At 42.5% G+C, this 21,496-nt stretch overlaps 2 protein-coding genes across 5 annotated transcripts in view; both read left to right on the top strand.

The window, feature by feature from the left end:
- The window catches only part of LOC120558685 (forkhead box protein J3-like), a 65,597-nt gene extending 55,491 nt beyond the window's left edge, over positions 1-10,106 (top strand). For 2 of the 3 annotated variants that reach the window (XM_039799809.1, XM_039799811.1), the window contains 3 exons: positions 2,454-2,726; positions 3,222-3,350; positions 8,004-10,106. In XM_039799809.1, the coding sequence (XP_039655743.1) occupies positions 2,454-2,726; positions 3,222-3,350; positions 8,004-8,128 (527 nt within the window). In that variant the 3' untranslated portion in view covers positions 8,129-10,106. The remainder of the gene's footprint in view (positions 1-2,453; positions 2,727-3,221; positions 3,351-8,003) is intronic. The other variant, XM_039799810.1, reaches the window with a different exon arrangement.
- Positions 10,107-10,956: 850 nt separating this feature from the next.
- On the top strand, positions 10,957-20,799 carry si:ch211-156j16.1 (uncharacterized protein LOC564557 homolog). Of its 2 annotated transcripts, XM_039799812.1 has the most exons (5): positions 10,957-11,482; positions 17,484-17,909; positions 18,288-18,396; positions 18,830-18,878; positions 19,702-20,799. In XM_039799812.1, exons 1-5 carry the CDS (start codon positions 11,419-11,421, stop codon positions 19,756-19,758), a joined length of 705 nt encoding a protein of 234 aa, XP_039655746.1. In that variant the 5' UTR covers positions 10,957-11,418; the 3' UTR covers positions 19,759-20,799. The 2 variants fall into 2 exon arrangements, with proteins under 2 accessions (XP_039655746.1, XP_039655747.1); XM_039799813.1 differs by lacking the exon at positions 18,830-18,878 and having other exon boundaries at positions 10,964-11,482.
- The last annotated feature ends 697 nt before the right edge of the window (positions 20,800-21,496 follow it).

The raw sequence follows: 21,496 nt of genomic DNA on the forward strand, positions 1-21,496 counted from the left end.
CTTTCTCCTCCTGCAGCGCTTGACCTCCCTTACACCGTCGTAATGCCATCCTCCACCGTCTCTGGCTCACCTCCAAAGAGCAGTCTCTCGTCTCTATCACCATCAAACAATCCGTATACATTATTTTTTGGGGGAATATCAGACGGCAGGTTGTGAATAGAAGCTCAGGTGTGTCTTTGTTTGAAGAAAAGGAGGTGTTATAGGTGCCATGTCTCGTTCTATGTCGCCAAACGTGAACAGGCATGTTGTCAGGGGAGTGATGGTCTGTGGCTTGTAATTAAGGTGGAACAATAGTGACAGTAAATTCATAGTGGGGGTTTTATCTTGGATGTGACTTCACAATGATATATGGTACATGTTGCATTTGTTGGATGTATGTGAATTGAATATGAGAAATTAATGAGATATGATTTGATTGATATGAGTTTGAAATTATGTTTTTCTTGCTTTGAGTGTTTCTCTGGAATTTGTCATTTCAGACAAGGAAAGACTGTAGCATTATTAAGTCTAATGTACAGTGCCTTGCGAAAGTATTCGGCCCCCTTGAACGTTTCGACCTTTTGCCACATTTCAGGCCTCAAACATAAAGATATAAAACTGTAATTTTTTGTGAAGAATCAACAACAAGTGGGTCCAAATTATGAAGTGGAACGAAATTCATTGGCTATTTCAAACTTTTTTAACAAATAAAAAACTGAAAAAGTGGGCGTGCAAAATTATTCAGCCCCTTTACTTTCAGTGCAGCAAACTCTCTCCAGAAGTTCAGTGAGGATCTCTGAATGATCCAATGTTGACCTAAATGACTAATGATGATAAATAGAATCCAGCTGTGTGTAATCAAGTCTCCGTATAAATGCACCTGCTCTGTGATAGTCTCAGAGGTCCGTTTAAAGCGCAGAGAGCATCATGAAGAACAAGGAACACACCAGGCAGGTCCGAGATACTGTTGTGGAGAAGTTTAAAGCCGGATTTGGATACAAAAAGATTTCCCAAGCTTTAAACATCCCAAGGAGCACTGTGCAAGCGATAATATTGAAATGGAAGGAGTATCAGACCACTACAAATCTACGAAGACCCGGCCGTCCCTCTAAACTTTCAGCTCATACAATGAGAAGACTGATCAGAGATGCAGCCAAGAGGCCCATGATCACTCTGGACGAACTGCAGAGATCTACAGCTGAGGTGGGAGACTCTGTCCATAGGACAACAATCAGTCGTATACTGCACAAATCTGGCCTTTATGGAAGAGTGGCAAGAAGAAAGCCATTTCTTAAAGATATCCATAAAAGTGTCCTTTAAAGTTTGCCAAAAGCCACCTGGGAGACACACCAAACATGTGGAAGAAGGTGCTGTGGTCAGATGAAACCAAAATTGAACTTTTTGGCAACAATGCAAAACGTTATGTTTGGCGTAAAAGCAACACAGCTCATCACCCTGAACACACCATCCCCACTGTCAAACATGGTGGTGGCAGCATCATGGTTTGGGTCTGTTTTTCTTCAGCAGGGACAGGGAAGATGGTTAAAATTGATGGGAAGATGGATGGAGCCAAATACAGGACCATTCTGGAAGAAAACCTGATGGAGTCTGCAAAAGACCTGAGACTGGGACGGAGATTTGTCTTCCAACAAGACAATGATCCAAAACATAAAGCAAAATCTACAATGGAATGGTTCACAAATAAACATATCCAGGTGTTAGAATGGCCAAGTCAAAGTCCAGACCTGAATCCAATCGAGAATCTGTGGAAAGAACTGAAAACTGCTGTTCACAAACGCTCTCCATCCAACCTCACTGAGCTCGAGCGGTTTTGCAAGGAGGAATGGGCAAAAATGTCAGTCTCCGATGTGCAAAACTGATAGAGACATACCCCCAGCGACTTACAGCTGTAATCGCAGCAAAAGGTGGCCCAGCATTATTAACTTAAGGGGGCTGAATAATTTTGCACGCCCAATATTTCAGTTTTTTATTTGTTTAAAAGGTTTGAAATATCCAATAAATTTCGTTCCACTTCATGATTGTGTCCCACTTGTTGTTGATTCTTCACAAAAAATTACAGTTTTATATCTTTATGTTTGAGGCCTGAAATGTGGCAAAAGGTCGAAAAGTTCAAGGGGGCCGAATACTTTCGCAAGGCACTGTATAGGAAATGTAACCGTCAATGCAAGATATGATTCAAGGCAGAATAAGATTCGCCCCCATTCATGAATCAGCGCGTACCTTACTTTCTACTTACAACAATGTTAATGTTAGCCTGGTATTTCATCCCAGCTTCAGTGAAGGATTGCATACCAGGCAGATTTCGCTGGTGAAGTTGTTTTAAAACAACCAAAAGTTAGATAAAGTTAGAAATTTTAATTTGATCTAACGTTGAAGCTGCTTAAGTGGAAACGTACTGTATGTGACATGTGGAACATTCCGGTCCCTCTTTGCCTCCTCCGTCTGTCTGCCAGGTCTGAAGGAGAGCATGCAGCAGGCTGAGCTCAACAACTGGTCGCTGGACGCCGCCCAGATGGCCGACCTGTGTTCCTCCATTAACCAGTTCTTTACCGCAACAGGGGTCATCCCCCCACAGGGCGCCGCCCACCCACAACCTCAGGTCCAACACCCGACGCCACCAGGAGCACCGCAGCACCCGGCTCAGCCGCACGGAGCGATGCACCCAAAGGCCAGCCAGCACAATCAGCACGGGCAACACAACCAACATAACCAACACATCAGCACGGGTCCGTATATAGGGCAGTGTTTTCCACATGTTTTACTGCACTCAGTTGTTAGTCCAGCTGTCAGAGATAATGTAAATAAATACAACATTTCCCTCTGAAATGGTATTTTAGAAAATGTCCTAGTAACCTCCCACCTCTGACAGTAGGTGTTCAGAGTCTTGCTCTCATTTCTGCAGTTGTCTGCTGTGACGGGAGTTGAATTACAGTCACTCTCCATCACTGTGCCATTGTTTGCCCATTATACTGTAGATCCACAAGGGAATTATGGATGTTGTCAGCTTCATGGCAGTCAGAGTAAAGATATAAGGACGAAAGGATATTTCACCAGTGGGAAATCCTGCACATTCTGTAGGATTTCTTAAGCTTAGCATAATATTGCAGTAAAACTGTGCACACGATAGCAGCTTGTGTTCTGTAAAGACACATAGGCATGTGTGAAAGTCTGGATAGTAATCTGACAGGGTAGTCCTTGCCCTTTTGTCTTTTCTACCACAGGGAACATGTACATAGACTCGAGACAGAGCATTTCCTCTCTGATGGGCCCACCGGGATACCCTCACATGCCTCCCATGAGCAATACAGCTCCCACCATGACAGGTGACTCCTCCATCGCTCTCTTAACAGGTCAGCAGGTGGAAATGCAGACTCTATGGCCCTCATTTATGAAACGTGCGTACGATCTAAAACAGGCGTAGGACGGGCGTACGCCGATTCCTACGCAAAGCTCGGCATTTATCAATTTGAACGTGAGCGTAGGCTGCGAAAAAATCTCACGTCTGGTCTGAACTCGTGTACGTAAGTTTTGGAGTCAGTGTGGACTTGCGGTGCAGCATATAATCAGTTTAACAGGAGAAGGAGAAGTCATCAGTTGATCACTTATCAGCAATGGCAGATCTGGCTCTTTTAGAAGACCTCTGTGCGCCGGTCTGCAACATTATTTTAGCCTGTGGGGTTCTGCACAACATCGCGCAGGAAAACACGGTGCCATAAATGTAGTGATGGAGCCAGATGACCCGATGCCCAGAGAGCAGTGTCCAGCCCACCCCAACTGGGGGCTATACAAATGAGACAGGATATTATTCCTCGCTTTTAAAAGGTAGCCTATAGTGTTATGTTTGGCAATGATATTCTATACAGGAAACATGACGATGCACAACATTTTTATTTATTCTTCAGGTTTTTGTTTCTCTTTCAAGTGAATGATTTATTTCTGCCATTGACCGAGTTATTTCGGCTTGGCTTCGGAAACAGGGTCGAGGTGGTGGTCCAGCACCGAGGGGGGGGAGGACACGCACTCTCCCTCAGCTGTTGCCTCGTTCTGACTCATGAAAAAAAAACACGAGTAAAATTAAAGACATTGCATAAACTCCGGACCGCTACCGTGTGTTTATTTAAATATAAGTACACCTAGTAGGCCTAAGATATTGCAATATAAGCCTGTATTACTATTAGGACTATATATGTCAAGCATGTATAAATTAAATAAACTTCAGCTGGAGTCCGATTTACTACGGCAACAATGTTGACCGCATCAGTGATCTCTTTCCATTCCGCATTCTTTCTAAAGCCTTCAATAACAGTTTCAGGCTGCCAAAAAGTACACACGTTAGTGCAAATGAACCTGAGATATCAGGGTTTCAGTCTCCACCTCTGAATGGTGCCGCTTCTCAGCCGGATTACGTCTCGCCATGTCGTAAATTGTAAGGGCAAGGCCTCAAAACCGAGAATATATTGGGGCGTGGTATCTAAATTACGATCGCTTCCAGCCGCTGCATTTATCAATGTACGACCATTCTTACGCTCTGATAGGTGTGATACGAACGTTTCATGAATCACACGTGAAGCCTGTCGTAAGACGATTTCTGCGCTCATATCTGCAGTGGTTTCTACGTTAGGTTGATAAATGAGGGCCTATGTGTGTATGTAGCAGGTTTATATCCACCAGCTGTGTGTGTGTGTGTGTGTGTGTGTGTGTGTGTGTGTGTGTGTGTGTGTGTGTGTGTGTGTGTAGTTGGGAGAGAGGTTTTAGAGTGATAGGGCTGCCCAAGGTCAGGAGCTGTGAGGGGTCCAGTCCACACTCTGTACTTGGGCCATGCATAACTTGAACCAGTCAACCTCTGGTTCCCAAGCCAAGTCCCCACGGACAAAGCTACTGCCGCCCCTTGATAGTTACAGGGTTTCCGCGGGTCATTAAAAAGCATGAAAAGTAATTAAATAGATTTGGTGAAAATTCAGGCATGAACTGGCATGAAAAAGCATGAACTTCGATGTTCAAAGGCATTACAAATTATGTAAACTTGATGGAATAAAAACATTGTTTTTCACGATATATATTTTGATCAGAAGTATAGCATAATGGTTGACAGGCGGAACCTTTTAATTGGCTGTTTTTTACGGCTGGTGCACAAAGTCGCGACACCGGATGCTAGTAATGCAACGTGCGGTGAGTGTGAGTCTACTGTCTATGGTGTGAGTGAGTGTACGCTGTGGCGAAAGAACGGAGGAAATATCAAATGACGGAAAAATGCAAGTTTCAGCAGAAGTGGTTGGAGGATGAACTATTCAGAACCTGGTTAAAGCCCGTCGACGGTAAACCCGGAGAGGCATTTTGCAGCGTGAGCAAAAAAAAAACTTTGCACAATGGGCGTCAATGCGGTGAAATCACACATGCAGTCCGAGAGTCACAAGTCAGCGCTTAAAGGCAGGCAGCAGTAAACTGTTTAGAATTTTTTTGCCGTGACCAGCAACGCAACTTCTGCTGTCACCACCACACCTGCAGCTGCCGCTGCTACCACCACTCCTGCCGTAGGCCCCAGCGGAGCCGATACAGTGACTGCCCCCAGCAGAGCCGGGACAGCGGGGAAGACCAGCGACCTGCGAGCGGCATTTGGCTCGAATGCGACTTTGGAAGCGGAGGTGCTCTGGTGTCTGAACACTGCAGTGAAGCACATAACTGAAAAAACTGTTGAGGCCCAGAGACTAATCTGTGACCACGTTAGAGCTTGTGGGGGTGTTCTCAAAGTGTCCCTCACAAAAGAACTACTGGCTTCTGTAGCCTCAGCCAGGACAAAATACAGGATGTACCTCGATGAAAAAAGAGAGGTTGCAATGCGTGGACTTAAAAGAAAAGCACTAGAGGACGAGCTGGAAGCACTGAGAAAGAAAAAGGCTGTGTTAACAGAGGTGTGCGCCAGCCTTCAGAAGGACGCTGATGACCTTGCTGAGAAAGCTGAAAGCAAAGCAGGGACACTCATGGCTCAAATGATCACCAAGTCAAATACTCTAAGGAGGAGACACAAGGACAAATGCCTCGAACTGAAAAACGTTGAGACAGAGTTGGAGCAAAAAGGAAAGGAACTAAGACATATGCACTAATGGCTCCCCATGGATGGATTTTTCTCACCTGGATCCTGAGTGTGGGTGTGGGTGGGTGTGGTGAGGAGAACAGAGGGTATCCCCCCCTTAGACCAAAGTCTGGCTACACCCTGTTTCAATACCAGCTTTCAGTTCAGATGGCGGTGCTTACTTGAAGTTAGTCTAACTTTTGGGACTGGATGACATGATTTTGTCGAATTTGCCTACTGCCGTAAGCAGTATAGGTTCATTACTTTTAATTATCGGTGCATGTTGTTTTGAGATCCGCGGGGCAGAGACGCGAGCTGCTCAGTGAACAGTGTTTTAAATATTTGTATTTCTGTTGTGTTCTTATTTTGTGAAGCCCTTTGTGTTGTGTTTAATGACTGTAAACCGTCTTGTGAGCCATCTGACAGTTAAATTTGGATTTTCAAATATAAAAAATTGGCATTGTCAAATGCTTACAATTTGTGTGTGAAAGTATCTGCAGTTGGACATGGGCATGAAATTAGTTTTTAAAATGGCATGAAAAAGGGCATGAAAAAGCATGAAATGAGATTTGCTGATACCTGCAGAAACCCTGTAATAATATGGTACTGCTATGACATCATATATATGGATATTAGGGGTGTGAATCTTCACTGGTCTCACGATTCATTTACGATTAACCTGTCAACGATTTGATATCACGATGCATTACAATGCATCACGACAACGATATTATACATTGCTACACATGGTTTTCATTAACAAATTCAAGCAGTCAGATATATTTTAACTCCCTTTTTTTATTGTATCTGCTCTTAAAAAAGACACTTCCTGAATGTAGCGGAGTCTGAACACAGCAGACAACAGACAAAAGGCAAAAACAAAAAAAGCAGCGACCGGAACATCAACAAGTAACATCAGTAGGCAATAATCGATTATGGTTTGTCACTGCATCAATTAATATATATAAAATAATGTTACAGACTGTCTCAGGGAATGAAACAACAGGTAAAATTAAAGAATTGTTGGGGCAGCCTCTAGCTCACCCAGTAAGAACATTCGCCCCATGTTGGCTGAGTCCTGCAGCGGCGCAGGTTCGGGTCCGACCTGCTGGCCTTTGCTGCGTGTCATCCCCCATCTCTCTCCCACTTTCATGCCTATTCAATGTATTTATGTAATAAATGGAAAAGCCCCAAACAATTATCAGAATTTAGTATTGCACTTCCATAGTGAGTTGAGGGACTCACAATAGACAGATTTGATGCTGCTGAGGCTGAGACATCCTGTTTTTTAGTCTCCAGTATGGGTCAAACTCCAAAAACACTGGATCATACATACAGGCCAGTAGTACTAACCATGACCAGTAAACTGATCTTCATGTACACACACTAAAGTATCAGATATTATCATAATGTGGAATCACCACCTCTCTGAGCTTTATAAAGATACTGTAGTTTGTATTGCATTGGATTACATTACATTACAATACATTGTATCCTATATATTTATTTTCAAAGTTAAATTACAACAATGTGTCATTAAAATCACTAAAATGCTTTGCTAAATTTAACGTGGCACCACAATAGAATTGCCACTTGTTTTTAGGTGAATTAGAATTTAAGGCATGACAAATGGAAAAAGGAGAGTCTAGCTAAACTCCGCACAGAGCCGCTGCAAAATTGTAGTCTAGCTAGCTGTCTCAATTTACCATGCAGAGATCTGAGGAGTAGTCAACAATAGTCATCATTAATCCACAGAATTTGAAATTCCAACACAAAGAAAGCAGAAGGAAACAGAAAAGACATGCATCCGGCGGAATTTCCTGCGGCACCGGAGCAATCCTGGAAGTGGAACGTCAAGGAAATAGGCTACTGTGTGTGCAACAGTATCTTTTTTTGTTTTGTTATAAGGCTTCTGCTCTTCTTCCATGTTCAGGTCATCTCAGCCAGCTGAGCCAGCAGCAGCAACAACACAGGCTGCCTCTGGGACACTTCCAGGTGAGACGCATGCTCACTGCAGACGACATCCAGGATGACTTTGACTGGGACTCCATTGTCTAAACTGAGCCGTTGGTGGAACAGAGGGATGAAGAGAGAGACTGGAGATGAGAGAGAGAGAGAGAGACAGAGAGAGAGACACATGTGATGACAGGTGATGTATGGAACTAGTTGACCTCCTTTCACCTGTGTGAAAAAAACAGAAGACAATCCAACAAGTGGATGTTGAGTCTAAAGACAATCATATTAAATGAGACTTACATTTGATTGGACCAAGCCGAGATGTAAACATATCGTCCAAAGCAAAATGACGTCTGAAGCTCTCTAAATGTTGTGTCCCCCAGTGTCAACAGGGTTACAAGTCGCCAAAATGTTTGTCAAATCGTCTGTGAATTTCTAGTGAATTTTTAGTTTTCTTTTGGTTTTCTTAAATCTTTTGTGTTTCCTGCTACAACGTGTGTCCCTTGTCTGCAAAGTTCCAGCGCCTTTGCCTGAAATGAATAGAAAACATTGTCTTCTCCAAACTTCCTGCAGAACAACATCTTTTACACACATTCAACAAACTATTTCATCCTTTTCCTCTTCAACATCTTTGTTCACTCTAATTCTGGGCATCTGTGTGGCTGTGGCTTTTTTACCACTACAGTTAGAAGGAGGATTTATGAAGAAGAAAGTAATGACAGTGTACCTGTTTAACTTGAATCAGCAGTAGATGTGTGAAGCACCACCTGCTGGTTAAAACAGGCACCATCCTAGTTTCCTTTAAAAAAAAAATCAAAAAACAAATGCACCACAATCTGTTCTTTCTTTATGTTTGTTCTGTCACATTGGACAACAATCCTAAACTTCTATTTTATAATTTTAAATGTTATTGTGTGTGTGGAACAGACCATGGTGCCATGTTCTCAGGGTGTTACATTCATATACCATGCCAGACCAACACAAAGCTATTTACATCTCTGTACATGTACGTGCAGTCACTGTGTGTTGTTCGGTGCTGTCAGTGTACACTTCCTGTTGGCGGACAGCGAGCCTCGTGGTGACTGTGGTCAAAATTTTAAAATCTTCATTTGTCAGCTTATAAGCTAACTGATAGAACATACTATGGAATAAGCTTTTCAGTAGCTCAAAGCAACAGCCACCAATTAAGATTAAAATGAGACGCTGGCTAGACTTGGACTTTGTCAACAATAATACATACTTTTCTGAGATATAATTTAGTTTTATTTTCCAATTTTGGGAAAGTGCATATCAATTATGACCAGGCAGAGAAGGTCGTCCGTGATTTCAATATGCCTCATTTAGAAGACGACGAGCAGTTTTTGCACAACACCAAACTTGATAGCATCTAGTGAATGAGAGAAATAAAAGAAAACCGTGAACATTTTATTTCTTTGTTTCAAAAGACATTTCAAAAAAATCTATCAGCAAAGGAGCAAAGAATAAACAAAGGTTTTAAATGCTCAACTTTTCTTACTGTGATGTTTAAATTTGTCTGTGTACAAGTGTGTATAGTCCTCTCTGAATTCCTTTAGCATTCAGCTCAAAAAATACACATAAGAAACAAGTAATTTCTTTGTATTAAGTGGGTACAAAGTGAAATATGGGACCTTAAAGTGCTCTTTCGTTTGGAAGATCTCAGTGATTGTTCGAATGGTCTAAACAAGGTCTCATTGTTAAAAAAAACAAAAGAAAGATAGAAAAATACTCTTTATTATTGCCATTAAATGCTGTATTACAGTGACCAGCATATATAGCTTGTATGTTTGTGTGTTGTTGTCCATGTAAATAACGGTATGTTACTCCTATGTTTGCCCATGAAAAACACAGACTGAAAAGAGAAAACAGCAAATGGAGAGAAAGTATTTTGTTATTTGTCCTTCAGGAGACACAGTATGTACATATTCAGTATATTGTAAATAGTTGATGAAAAAAAAATTGGCATTGGCGTTTTGTGTTTTAAATAATCTGTGTATTGGCAGTTCAACAGTTAAAATCTGTTTCAATGTTTATTAAAATGTCATTGACCATTTTTACTGCACTTACCTCACATCTGCTGTCGTTATTTCATCACCTGTCAGCATGTTCACATTAACAGTCTTAACATAAAACTTGAAATGATGCTGGACAAGTTGCTTTAGTGCCAGACCCTTAACAAAAACACGCTGCTCCAGTCTTTTGGAGTTTGTAAAAATTAAAGTCTGATTATTTAGGTAAAACAAAACTAAAAGAACAGAGAGAGAGAGAGACTTCATTTTTGGCTATTGAGATAACATTTTTCCTCCTTGGCTTTGTGCTGCTTTGACCTTGGTAGCTTGTTGTCCAACAGGTGTCAGCCTAGTGCCAAGCAACAGTTTGTTTGCCTTCCATCTGCATGTAAACTCAGCAGACCACCCATGCTTGTCTGTGTGAAAGTCACACAATGTTCTAACTGTATTTACGGCTCCTTTTCACTGAGAAAACCTTTTTAAAAAAGCAGCTACTGTCTGTCAGCCACAGATGTACGCTGCCACTTTCTTGGCTCTTAACTCTGTGATTAAGGATTATTTGAGACTGCTCAAAGCTCTGTTTACATCTCGCTCCATTCATTCTGAAAGCATTTGAATAGCCTGTTGCTTTAGCTTTCTAATTGTATGAGCTGGCCAGTTATAGTTTAAAGTGCCTTTCTTGTCTTGAAAAATAAGTCAACGGTCTATTTATTGGTATTTCCAAGTGTGTGTTTGCGTTTGTGAGTGTGTGTGCGTGCTGCTGATATCGCAGGGTTTACAAACAGGAGGGCTGGCTGTGCACCAAATGGAGAGCGTCCTACACGGGGCTGGACCACGAGGGCTGAAACCACCTTACTGCCCCAATCCGGACTCCCTCCTCCCAACCCAACCTGCCCCTTGCTCCTCTACCCGCCCAGCCCACCACCAGTACCAGCACCCCTCCTCCACTCTGAGCTCAGTCACTCACACACACTCTCTTTTCTCTCTCCTGCTGTGTGCCAGTCCCTCTCTCCCCCTCGACTTCCTCTAAGTGGCCACAGCTCCTCTCTTTTCTCTTATCCTCTTTACATCCCTCCACCACTCTCTTTCCTACTCCAGCTGTCGAGAGCAACCCGGCTCTGTCTGTTCGTCTTCACCTATACGAGTTAAACGGATCTCAGGCCGCTACTTTCACTAACTTTCCACTGAAGACTTTATTTTCATTCGTGACCTTTTTATTTTTGGTCCTTCACCCTTCCCCTCTGGAGAGGCCGGTTGGTGTGTGTCTGGCGTGTGTGCAGCAGCGTGTGCGAGGGCTCTGGTGTCGTGCTCTGCCCCGAGGGAGCCCATAAAGGTTGTGACTGGAGGAGAAAAGTTTTCACCACAATGAATGTTCAGCTGCTGCTTCTGTTGGCCCTGGTTGGCCCTTTCTGCGCCTTCACACATGCAAGTAAGTGAACCGTCTGCCGTTAGCACACTGTGTCCCCTCGCTTCCTCTGCCTCCATGTGCCCACCCCACACCACTCTTTGTCTGTTTTAATCCCTTTTGATTGAACAATAACACTCTAGAGGCCCGTTTTAAAAGGTAAAATAAACTCCATTTTGATTTGTCTATTCATTAACTAATCAATTAAGTTCTCATGTTGAACTGATTTGAAAGACTTTTCATACGTTTTAATGTTTTCACTGTCAACTCATCACTGAAAACTGCGTCCAATAACTGCCGGCTGTAGTCTGGCCCATTTGTTCCACCTTAGCTGAGAATCCCCCTGATGGAGAAGCTAAACTATGATCAAAGGTGCTAATTTAACCAAGGGGGCAACTGAAATGGATAGTCTGTGTTGATTTTAACATTTTTACTCCCTCTGTCTTGCTTTCTTTGTCATTTTCACACTACTCTTGAGCTTTGGAGAAAAAGTTAGATTTGCAGACACGAAGGGGAAATGTGATGTAATAGCAGGAGCTCTGCTGCCTCGTGTCTGTAAATTCTTGGCACTGGCAAAGAGAAGAAAGGTATATCCTTTGGAAGGCTCCCAAAACAGTGCTCATACACAGCGAGGGAGTAATGGGAGCTGTATAACAAACATGTAACATTTTTATAATTTTTTTTTTTTTTTTTTTTTTTTTTTTTTTTTTCTCTCACTGCAACTACTTTAGTACTCTTCCTCTGTTTCTTTATTGCCTCTCTTTCTCACTTTTTGCATGTTTTCCCTTTCCTTCTTTGCCTTGACCAGCAGTGTTTGCCCAGGGGAAGCAGCAAGCACGGGGGGTGTGGCTGAGGCCTTAGGGAACTGTAGGGCAGGGCAGGGCTGGTTTGCGTGCATGTATTAATAGAGAGACGCTCTATATTTAAGAGGGTCATATGGATGAGAGAGGAGCAAGCGACGAGAAGAGAGAACACCCGGTACGTGATGAGCTTTAAGAGGCGCCCCACCCTCTTTTACCCGCATGTTGTTAGACCATGCGGCACGCCGCCCCTTGGCATTTACCCATCTTTGGTGGGGTATCAAACTTTACCACTTAACCCCCCCCCCCAACCCCCCCTCCCACTATCCCACTTCTACCCCCATCTCCTAACAGTCCTCCAACTCTCTGCCCCCTTCCCCTCTTCCAGCTTGATGAGTCCGGACCCTGGGGGACAGGGTTAGTGTAGGCACAGGGGGGGGCAGAGAGGGGCTGGGTCTATTTTTAAACAACAACCTTTACAGGTCGGAGGCGACGTGCCTGCCCCATTTCCATGGAGGTTTACTCTGGAGAAAAAAGTCTTTAAACTTTCAGAATGATTCTTAGCTCAGCCGTCTCAGTTTTCCAAAGAAAAAATGGAAACTGAGAAATAGCTCCTTCCACATGTTTCACAAATGGGGGCTTTTAACTTCCCCACTCCTGCTCACTTAACTAGCAAACCCCATGTATCCTGTAAAACCCTCCACCTCTTTTCTCACACTGCTGCCCCCCCACCTCCACCCCCTCCGCTCTCCTTCTTAATGAGTTTTGTCTGCCTCTCTGGGACTATAACATCCCCATCACATCTGGCTGCTGAAGGGAGAGGTCAATGCCCTTTGTCCGTGCCCACTTCTAGAAATGACTCCAATGTTGCGCTCCTACTCCAAATATGAGACACATGTTGGTAAAGAGGGACCATGAGGAAAAGAGCACTTCTCACGTCAACTGAGTCTCATTTTGAGTAGAAAAAAAAAAGCTCAGTCATACTTCCAAAATTTTCCGCAAGGAAGAAAGAAACATCTGTTTATGGAAAGGAGTCTGAGGCCGTTTTAGCCGGGACCAAGCCCAAGCACTGAAGACTCGAGACTGTAACAGGGCTTCAGAGTAGGGCCCGAACCTCCCTGTGGATTTGTTTTTTTGGTGTGTGTCTCCTCTGTGAGTACTGACACAAATGTCTCTATCTCTAGCACCTACGTGTGCTGCAGGGTGAGACACGGTGCAAGAGAAAGTAAGAAAAAAAAATTAGAGCTGTTGCTGACTAAGGAACACTTACACAACTGGGTGGGTATTTTATGATATGGGAATTGGATCTGAATGTTAGCGAGATGAGAAATACATTAAGATGCTTGCTTGATTAAATTAAGTTAAGTCTGGGGTGTTTAGTTTGAAAGAAAAGAAGAGAGCTGGAAGGCTTAGAGTGATGCCACAGCATGATCTGTTTATTTTGTTATTTTTACAGTGGTTGCATTTGATGTCATCCCTGTCCTAATTTATTACATTTTAGGAATTTAATCAGACCTGTTAGGCCTAAGATTAAAGGCCCACTTGATTTAGCTCTGGACCCTGGCAATAGAGTCCAGATGGGACCTGCTGCATGTCCTCCTATCTAAGTTAGAAAAGCAGTTAGTGTACGCTGTGTGTGGACGCCCGATAAGATCTGAGAATATTCCACTCCAGCCTGTCTCCTACTTAAAATCCCCAGTGTTCAGTGAAGGGCACACCCCAGTATCTCCACAGCTGACTCCAACTGGTTGAGCGGGGGAGGTTACGCTGTGCGGCATTTCGCCAAAGTGCATTGAGATGGGCAGGGTGCCTATATCTCTCACATTTCCCTCCTCCAGTCCTGCAAAAACATTCCTGGGCTCCAAAGGTGGACACTTTCACACTCCCTCACATCGTCAACACAGACCCTTTCCCTCCTACACCGGACCGTAAATTAGTACCTCTCTCACACACACACAAACGGGGGTGGGGGGGGGGCTCAGTGACAGCTGATTGTGATCGTAATGGATGGAGGCTGCTATTCCCTCCTTTCCTGTCTCACACTGTATATGGTTTTGTCCCTCCCTCACTCTTTTACTCCCGCTGGAGGTTTTTATTTATGCCATGCAAGAGTGAAGCCCTGCATGGGTGCCTCCACCTCTTTCTCACATCTTTTTTGTTGCTGTATTCCTGTACCATGTCTCTAACTTATAACTATTTTTGCCTGCCTGCCTTTTACACTCCACCTGTCTGCCACTCCCTGTATGTTGACATCCCATCACCAAACCTTATTTTAGGGAAATGTGTCATTCATAGTTACTTTCTGAAATGTGTATTTACAGACAGTGCCAACAGTTGTTTTCTGCTTGTACTTACATCGTTTAACTTTTACATAATGAGTGAAAATAGTTGAGAAGATGTGTTTTTTAATTTCGGTGAATCACCCCCGTAATGCTCAGTCAGTGGCTGAGACAGCCATAGGTTTACATACAAATAAACACATGCAGTTTGAACTCACTGGCTACCGCATGTTAACTAGCAGGATGATTTCAGGCTGTTTAATGCTTCACATGGAAATGGTTGTGAGAGAGCACTTGTGGTCAAAATGATGTAATCGTGGGTAAAATGACCCAGGTGCACCACCGAACCTTTGGAATAATAAGGGCAACGCCACAGTTGCGTAAACCTTTCTTGGTCTAGGATTGGAAGGATGAAAAAGAAACTTGAACTGTTTCCAGTTCTTCTGTATTTTCTTTTTGCTGAGCAGTGAATGGATCTGAGTTTTCTTCGCAATGCCCTTTAGGTTCTGAGGTTTTAATGAGTTTACATGGTGCACACATATCTAGAGATATTTCACTTGTTGACCCCCATGTTGGCAAAGTCCTCACCAGCTTCAGGGGTCCTGTTCTGGGTCTGATCCTGAGCTCTGACCCCTCTGAGGATTAACAGAGGGTCACTAACATACATGCTAACAACTACATACAGGCCACATCTGAGCTAAGACAGAGAAAGACCACGTTCACAATGAAGGGACTCTGGGCTTTTCCCATAGCGCTCCCCTCCACCCTTCTGCACTCCCTTTCTTTCTCTCCAGGGATTCAGCCTTCGCAAAGGTTTCAGCAGCAACAAACCTATCCTTAGGGAGTGGCAAGGTCATGGAGAGGAAGGCGGACGAGAAGTTATAATAAAAAAAGAGAGGAGAGGGGATGTAGACCGCTACAGTCTTACTGTGTTACTCATAACAATGGTAATTTTTAACATAATAAACAATGCTTAGTTAGGGGGAAGGGAGAAAAAAGAGAAGAGAAAAAAAAAACAAAAAAAAATTTTAAAAAAAACAAAAAAAAAAAAAAATTTTTTTAGGGGTTGAGGGGGGCGATTACACATAGCGTACGGCCATACTCTGTGAAGCGCAGACCATTTTATCATCACTTACAGACTTTCCAAACAAACAGTCTGAGTCGTCTTTTGAAAACCCCCCTTTCAGTACTCCGCAGTGGGAACAAATGTTTTGTTATATTTATCCCGCCTGTTGCTAATGAACAAGATAGCCAACACAGAATAACTGCACCGGTTGTTAGACCATTCAGAGTTATTTTTACCCTTGCAAAGTATTTTCTATTATTTCAAGTATTTAGAACAATTGGAGAAAACGGAGATGGAGAAAGCATGATGTCAGACGCTAAGTTTAGAAGACTAACATTGAGGCTGGTTCCTGGTCTCTACAGTATGAATGTTTTCATGGAGAAGTTATTATACGTTTTTTTTTTTTTTTCCAAAGAGAAGAAGCGCCAACATCTTGTCAGTGGAAAGTTAACTGTAGACCGTAATTTTGGTGCCTCACTGAAATCTACCTCCTTAATTTTGAAGCAGCGCTGTCCAGGCTTAAGCTTTCAGTTGTGGCTGGGAGGATGTTGAACGTGGGGAGATGGAGCTAGGGTTATTGGAGAGACATGATTAGGTTGACTTCATAGTCCAGACCTAGATGAAAGACACAAGGATAAATACATGTCTTTTTGCAGATGGTAAATGCAAAATGGGAGCCTCCATTTTACTGCGAGCACAGACGGTCTTTCGAGTTCTGACAAAACTTGATTATACATATTAATCATTCAAAAAGTTACTCAAGGTTGATATTGCACGACAATTCCACATAAAGAGAGATTAAAACAGAAGCTATAGATGCTTTCAAAATATATGTTACATACACATACGTTATATACATTTCCTCAAGTTGTTAAATCTCCACCATTTCATCAAAACTGAACAAAAGAAATCATCCAGCTGTGGTGCGTCTCTCACACACCTTCACATGTTCAGCGGCCGAGGGTTAACAAGCCTCACAAAGCTCACTCCACAGGAATTAAGGCAGAGGATATGGCATGGCGGCACGCACACACAGAGCCTTAAAGACAGGATGGAGGACTGGAGGGTGGGGGAGCATTTTATGAAGCCATAATAATAATAATAAATTGAATTTATATAGCGCTTTTCATGGACTCAAAGTCGCTTTGGGGTGTGGTGGTCATTTTGTCATGGTAGCCATGTGCTGGTGATGACAGAAGTGTTACGAAAGAATGTGAGAAAGAGGAAAGGTCATGTCATCACATCATTATGTCAGGGTGTAATCTAAATATGTATCTTATGTTGTTTTTTTTTGCGTTTATTGTACCCAGGACTGAGCGATCATTTAATATTGTAATTTATTGTCCTTTTATATAATAAAGGGAGTGGTTGTAAAGTTCCCATATCAAGATATACCAATAATTTATTATAATGAAGTGCACAGTTGTCTTGTCTAAATGAACTATAACAAGTTAAAATGTAATGAATCACATGTCACAGGGCCAAATCTGAATTACAAAATACATTTTGAGAAGATCATAGAATTTTGTGTTCTCGGAAAACACAACACCACACATATTAACTCAATGCGATAAACATTAATGGCAGGGTTGGTAACTATTTCCAATATACTGTACACACATTTTGATATTGTTTAAAATGGTCTTTAAACCCCAAAGCAATACATAACTTATGGGCTCTGAAAAAGGAGCGAAAAAGCTCCGTCATAAAATTTAAAATTAGATTTTGAATACTTCAGTAAATATTTTCAACAGATCTATACAATTGTTGTAAATGTATACAATTACAACAAAAATTATCCACAGAAACGGCACCATAGCAACAGATTGTATTCTTACATTTGTACCTGCATGTGAACCATCTATGACCTCTCTCCCCAGGCCCCACAGAGATCCCTTCACACCCTGATGATGAGATCACTGAGATTGTAGCAGACATCATCCCTGAGGCCACCGAGGCTCCAAAAGAGGACCTGACTGTTATCACTGGTCCTCCTGCAACTGAACCAGCGGCGGCCCCTGAAGAAGTCGCAACAGAAGTGCCTGAAGAAGTCGCTACAGAAGAAGTCGCTACAGAAGTTGTCACCGAGGCAGCGCTTCCTGCCTTTACTGTCAATACTGAAGAGGCTGTCGTCGAGACAGAAGCCCCTTCTGTTGCTGCTACCGTAGCAGCACCAGAACCCCTTATCACTGACGCTCCTGTAGTGGAGACCGAAGCTCCCGATGAGTCAACTGACGTAGAGGTCCAACCTGAGGTGACGGAAGCCGCCAAGACGGGTGAAGATGTGGTCCTTGAAGACACAGTGGGTAAGGAATATATGGGTTTGAAAGCTGGGGTAGCGTAAAGGTGGTCAGTTTCGAGTCAGGTGTTATTATTGACTGATAGGATTCTACAGACCCTCTGTGAGCCTAATGTGGAGTAAGAGTGTTTGGCAGCGCCAAAACACACTACCCTCCTAACAAGGGTTTAAATGTCACATGCAGGCCTTTAATCTTTTCCAAATATGACTCTCTTTCATCTTTCACTCCTGTCATTCTGCCTTACTCATAGATAGATGGGATTTTAATTAATTCTAAAGTGTGAAGATTATGCATTAAACTGCATATAACATGACAACTAGTAATGTACTAGCAATCCAACTGAAGTCTGAAAAATGTTCCACCTCTTGTCTTTCTGTCCCACAGACGGCCTGAGTTCTGGCCAGGTCGTCGGCATTGTGATTGGCGCTCTGTTGGCTGTGGTCATCCTCATCGCCGTGGTGATTGCTGTGGTGAGGAGGATGGGAAAATACTCGTAAGTACCTCATCTCTTCTGGTGGATACGCAGACGCAGAGCTTGTATCCATTTGAATGCAGGCAGTTATATTGATGTTGTGCAGTGAGTCATCACTTTGGGCCTCTAAATATGGAGCGAAAGAAACGGCATGAGCTTTTAGTCATCACTGACACATCCTATGATGAAATAACACTGGCAGTGATGTAATGGATTTTGGAGAGAGTTTTGTTCTGTGTGATAAGATGACCTGGCATGCCCAAGACAAACTGCGTAGCATTTCGACCATAATTAGTCTCTGCAGTTAAACATATTCATCCATCAACCTTCCATGATGAGAGTAATAGAGGTCCCGTTCAAGCGACAGTGTTCCCATGAACCACACCCTCCCCTCTGAGAATACAGTCATGAGCTGCGTGTCTTGCTAATGATGAATGTTTTTTTTGTGTCACAGGTCTGCCAAGAGCAAAAAACCTGCGAAAAAAGACAGCGTTATGGTTTCTGTAAATGTCTCTATTTCATCTTTTCAGCTAATCACTTTAACCCCTTTAAGCCCATCATTACCCTAATTCACAGACGTAACGTAACAGATGTCTTTTTCCCCCAAAATCCACCGACAAAGTTTAATGCGTGTTGCTGCTTTTTGCTGACACACAGTCCCATGGCCCAGAGTCGGAAAATTTGCCATTCATGGTGACAAGTGGCTCTATTTGGTCTTGAAATGAGCTTGTTTATTTACTCAGTGTCTGTCTGTGTGGCCAACGGTCATCAAGCAGCCTGGTTTTATATCGACAGCTTGATTTGATCCCCAGAAACAGAGGGCTTGTGTTTGTCAGAAGTGGAGCAGCAACACGAAAGTCGCCATCTTCTGTTTGGTTTTCGTCTCAGGAACTAATTATCAGTCTTTCTGTGATTGTTGGTCTATTTTTTTTTAAAAGGTTTATTTCACAGTCTAAGGATCTTCTCTGACTTAAGTTACATGTAGTCCTTGTAAGACTAATCTTGTCAACCTGGCTTCATAACAAAATGTCACCCTTTTTAAGGTTTTCATAAACACATCTCTTATAATAATATGTTGTTTCTTTTTTTGTATATATACCTACATATTTAATATTTTAATAAAATCTACAAACCAGCTTTTTTGACCACCCAAATTGTTGTCAATGCTAAATAATTGTACACCATTTAATGACACTAAACAAAATAAGTGTACAAATTAATAAGCTTCAAAATAAATTGAACCTCAGATACAGATTAACTACTGTAGATACAAAATTCATCCTTTTTTCAACCACTGACTGACTCTCTCTTTTTTTCATCCCACAGCCCTTGAGGAAAAAGTCTGCCAAGCAGCAGGAGCGCTCAAAGTTCTGGAAATTCTGAACTACTGAACTGTGACGTCTTTTGCGATCATTAAAACAAGCGCGATACCAGAACTAAACAAATCTAACCAGGACTCTGGACTGTTGCCAAAAAAGAGGGGGAGGGAGGCTTGTGTGTTAATGTATGTTCTGTATGAGTGTGAGACAAGAGGGGTATAAGAGCAAACATCCTCACCTCCCCCCCACTCCCCCCTACCTCCCTGACCCCCACAGGAGCCGCTGATATAAAAGGTTCTGTCCTCCCCTACTCCCTTGGAGCGAACAAAACACGCTGACAGCAGGATGTCACAAAGAATTTCAGGCCTTTTTAAATGCATTTTGTTATTATAAAAGAGTGAAAGAAAGGTAGGGGATTATCTGATATACTGTATATGGATAAAAAAAATATCTCCTTTAAAGAATGACTGATTTAGATTTGCATGGACGTTTGAGAGGACACAAAAAATTACAAAATACTGACAAAACAAAAGGAAATCAAATACACATGGAAGGTGGGAGCAGGAAAGAAAGCAGGAGAGAATGTTACAAATTCCACATGATGTACAGTATATACACAATGCAAGGGGTCTGCAGTACATAGTATACAGCTCATGAGTTTCTCATATGTTGTAGTCAGGGGCATAGCACAAAATTCTGGACCCTGTACACCGGCATCCTCTATGGGCCCCTCCCCACATCCACAGCTATTCATTCTAGTATCTCTGTGGGCCCCCTTCTCATATGAGGGCCCTGCATACTCAGTCCCCTTTTCCCCCCAGTCCAACACCCCTGGTTGCAGTTGCATAGGCTAGTGTTTTATTATGGAATACACAGTACATACAGAAAGCCTTAGGCTATTGTTGTGGCTAACAGACCTTTAAAGCACCCCTGAGCACCAGTTAAAACATTTTCTCATGTAGCTAGTATCCCTGGTCAGTGTAACACTTATCAGTTCAATTTTCTAAGCACAAACGGACATTTGGAAAAACAGAAAAATGGCTTCCAATATCCAATTTTTCATTTTTTGGGAGAATACCATTGCAGTATTGAATAATTGGAGCTCAGACACAATTTTGTAATTTTCTCAATTTCTGATCCTCTGAATAAAAAACAGAAAATTGGTAAAACAGGTTAAAGATCCAATTTTTTAATTTGTCAAGGTGGAAAAAAATGAAAAATTGGATATTTGAACCCATTTTTCTGTTTTTCCAAATGTCCGTTTGTGCTTAGAATATTGAACTGATAATTTCACTGACCATCCCTGATATGTTGGCCAACTGTATGAAGCACCGTGTGCAGAAGTTGTTTAGACATAACACACCCATGAGCTCTGAGGGCTAGCATGGGGCTTACAGAAAAAAAAGGCACCCTCATTTGCAAGAGTAACGTGACATTCTGCCCACTTTAACACTGACATATAAAAACCTAATACATATCTGTGAAATTTAGCAGAAGGGTTTGTGCCACTGTCTCTGGTATTCTCTAGGTAGTTAGGGGGATTTTAACTTTTGAAGTGCATTATTAATGTGAATTGACTGTACTTTTTAACTGCCACCCATTCCAAAACAAAACAGCTTCGATGACTTCTGACATAGTGATAGCATTGTCCTGACAATTTATTCATAGTACTTCTGTTAATAGTTAGATTACCAGAACAGCCATCCGGTCTTTAAATTGAGCTAACCCCAGATTGCGTGGACAGGATGACATTTTATAGTTGCACTTAGTTTTAGTGCACAGTGTTAGGCAGTAATGCCTTA

This window comes from Perca fluviatilis, chromosome 5, assembly GCF_010015445.1.
Source record: "Perca fluviatilis chromosome 5, GENO_Pfluv_1.0, whole genome shotgun sequence".
NCBI classification, from domain to species: domain Eukaryota; kingdom Metazoa; phylum Chordata; class Actinopteri; order Perciformes; family Percidae; genus Perca; species Perca fluviatilis.

Bases quoted from the DNA above. Each gene is read 5' to 3' on its own strand.
- si:ch211-156j16.1 (XM_039799812.1), top strand. From the start codon at position 11,419: ATGAATGTTCAGCTGCTGCTTCTGTTGGCCCTGGTTGGCCCTTTCTGC. The intron at 17,910-18,287 runs GTAAGGAATATA...TCTGTCCCACAG, and splicing joins GGTCCTTGAAGACACAGTGG to ACGGCCTGAGTTCTGGCCAG. The intron at 18,397-18,829 runs GTAAGTACCTCA...TTTGTGTCACAG, and splicing joins AGGAGGATGGGAAAATACTC to GTCTGCCAAGAGCAAAAAAC.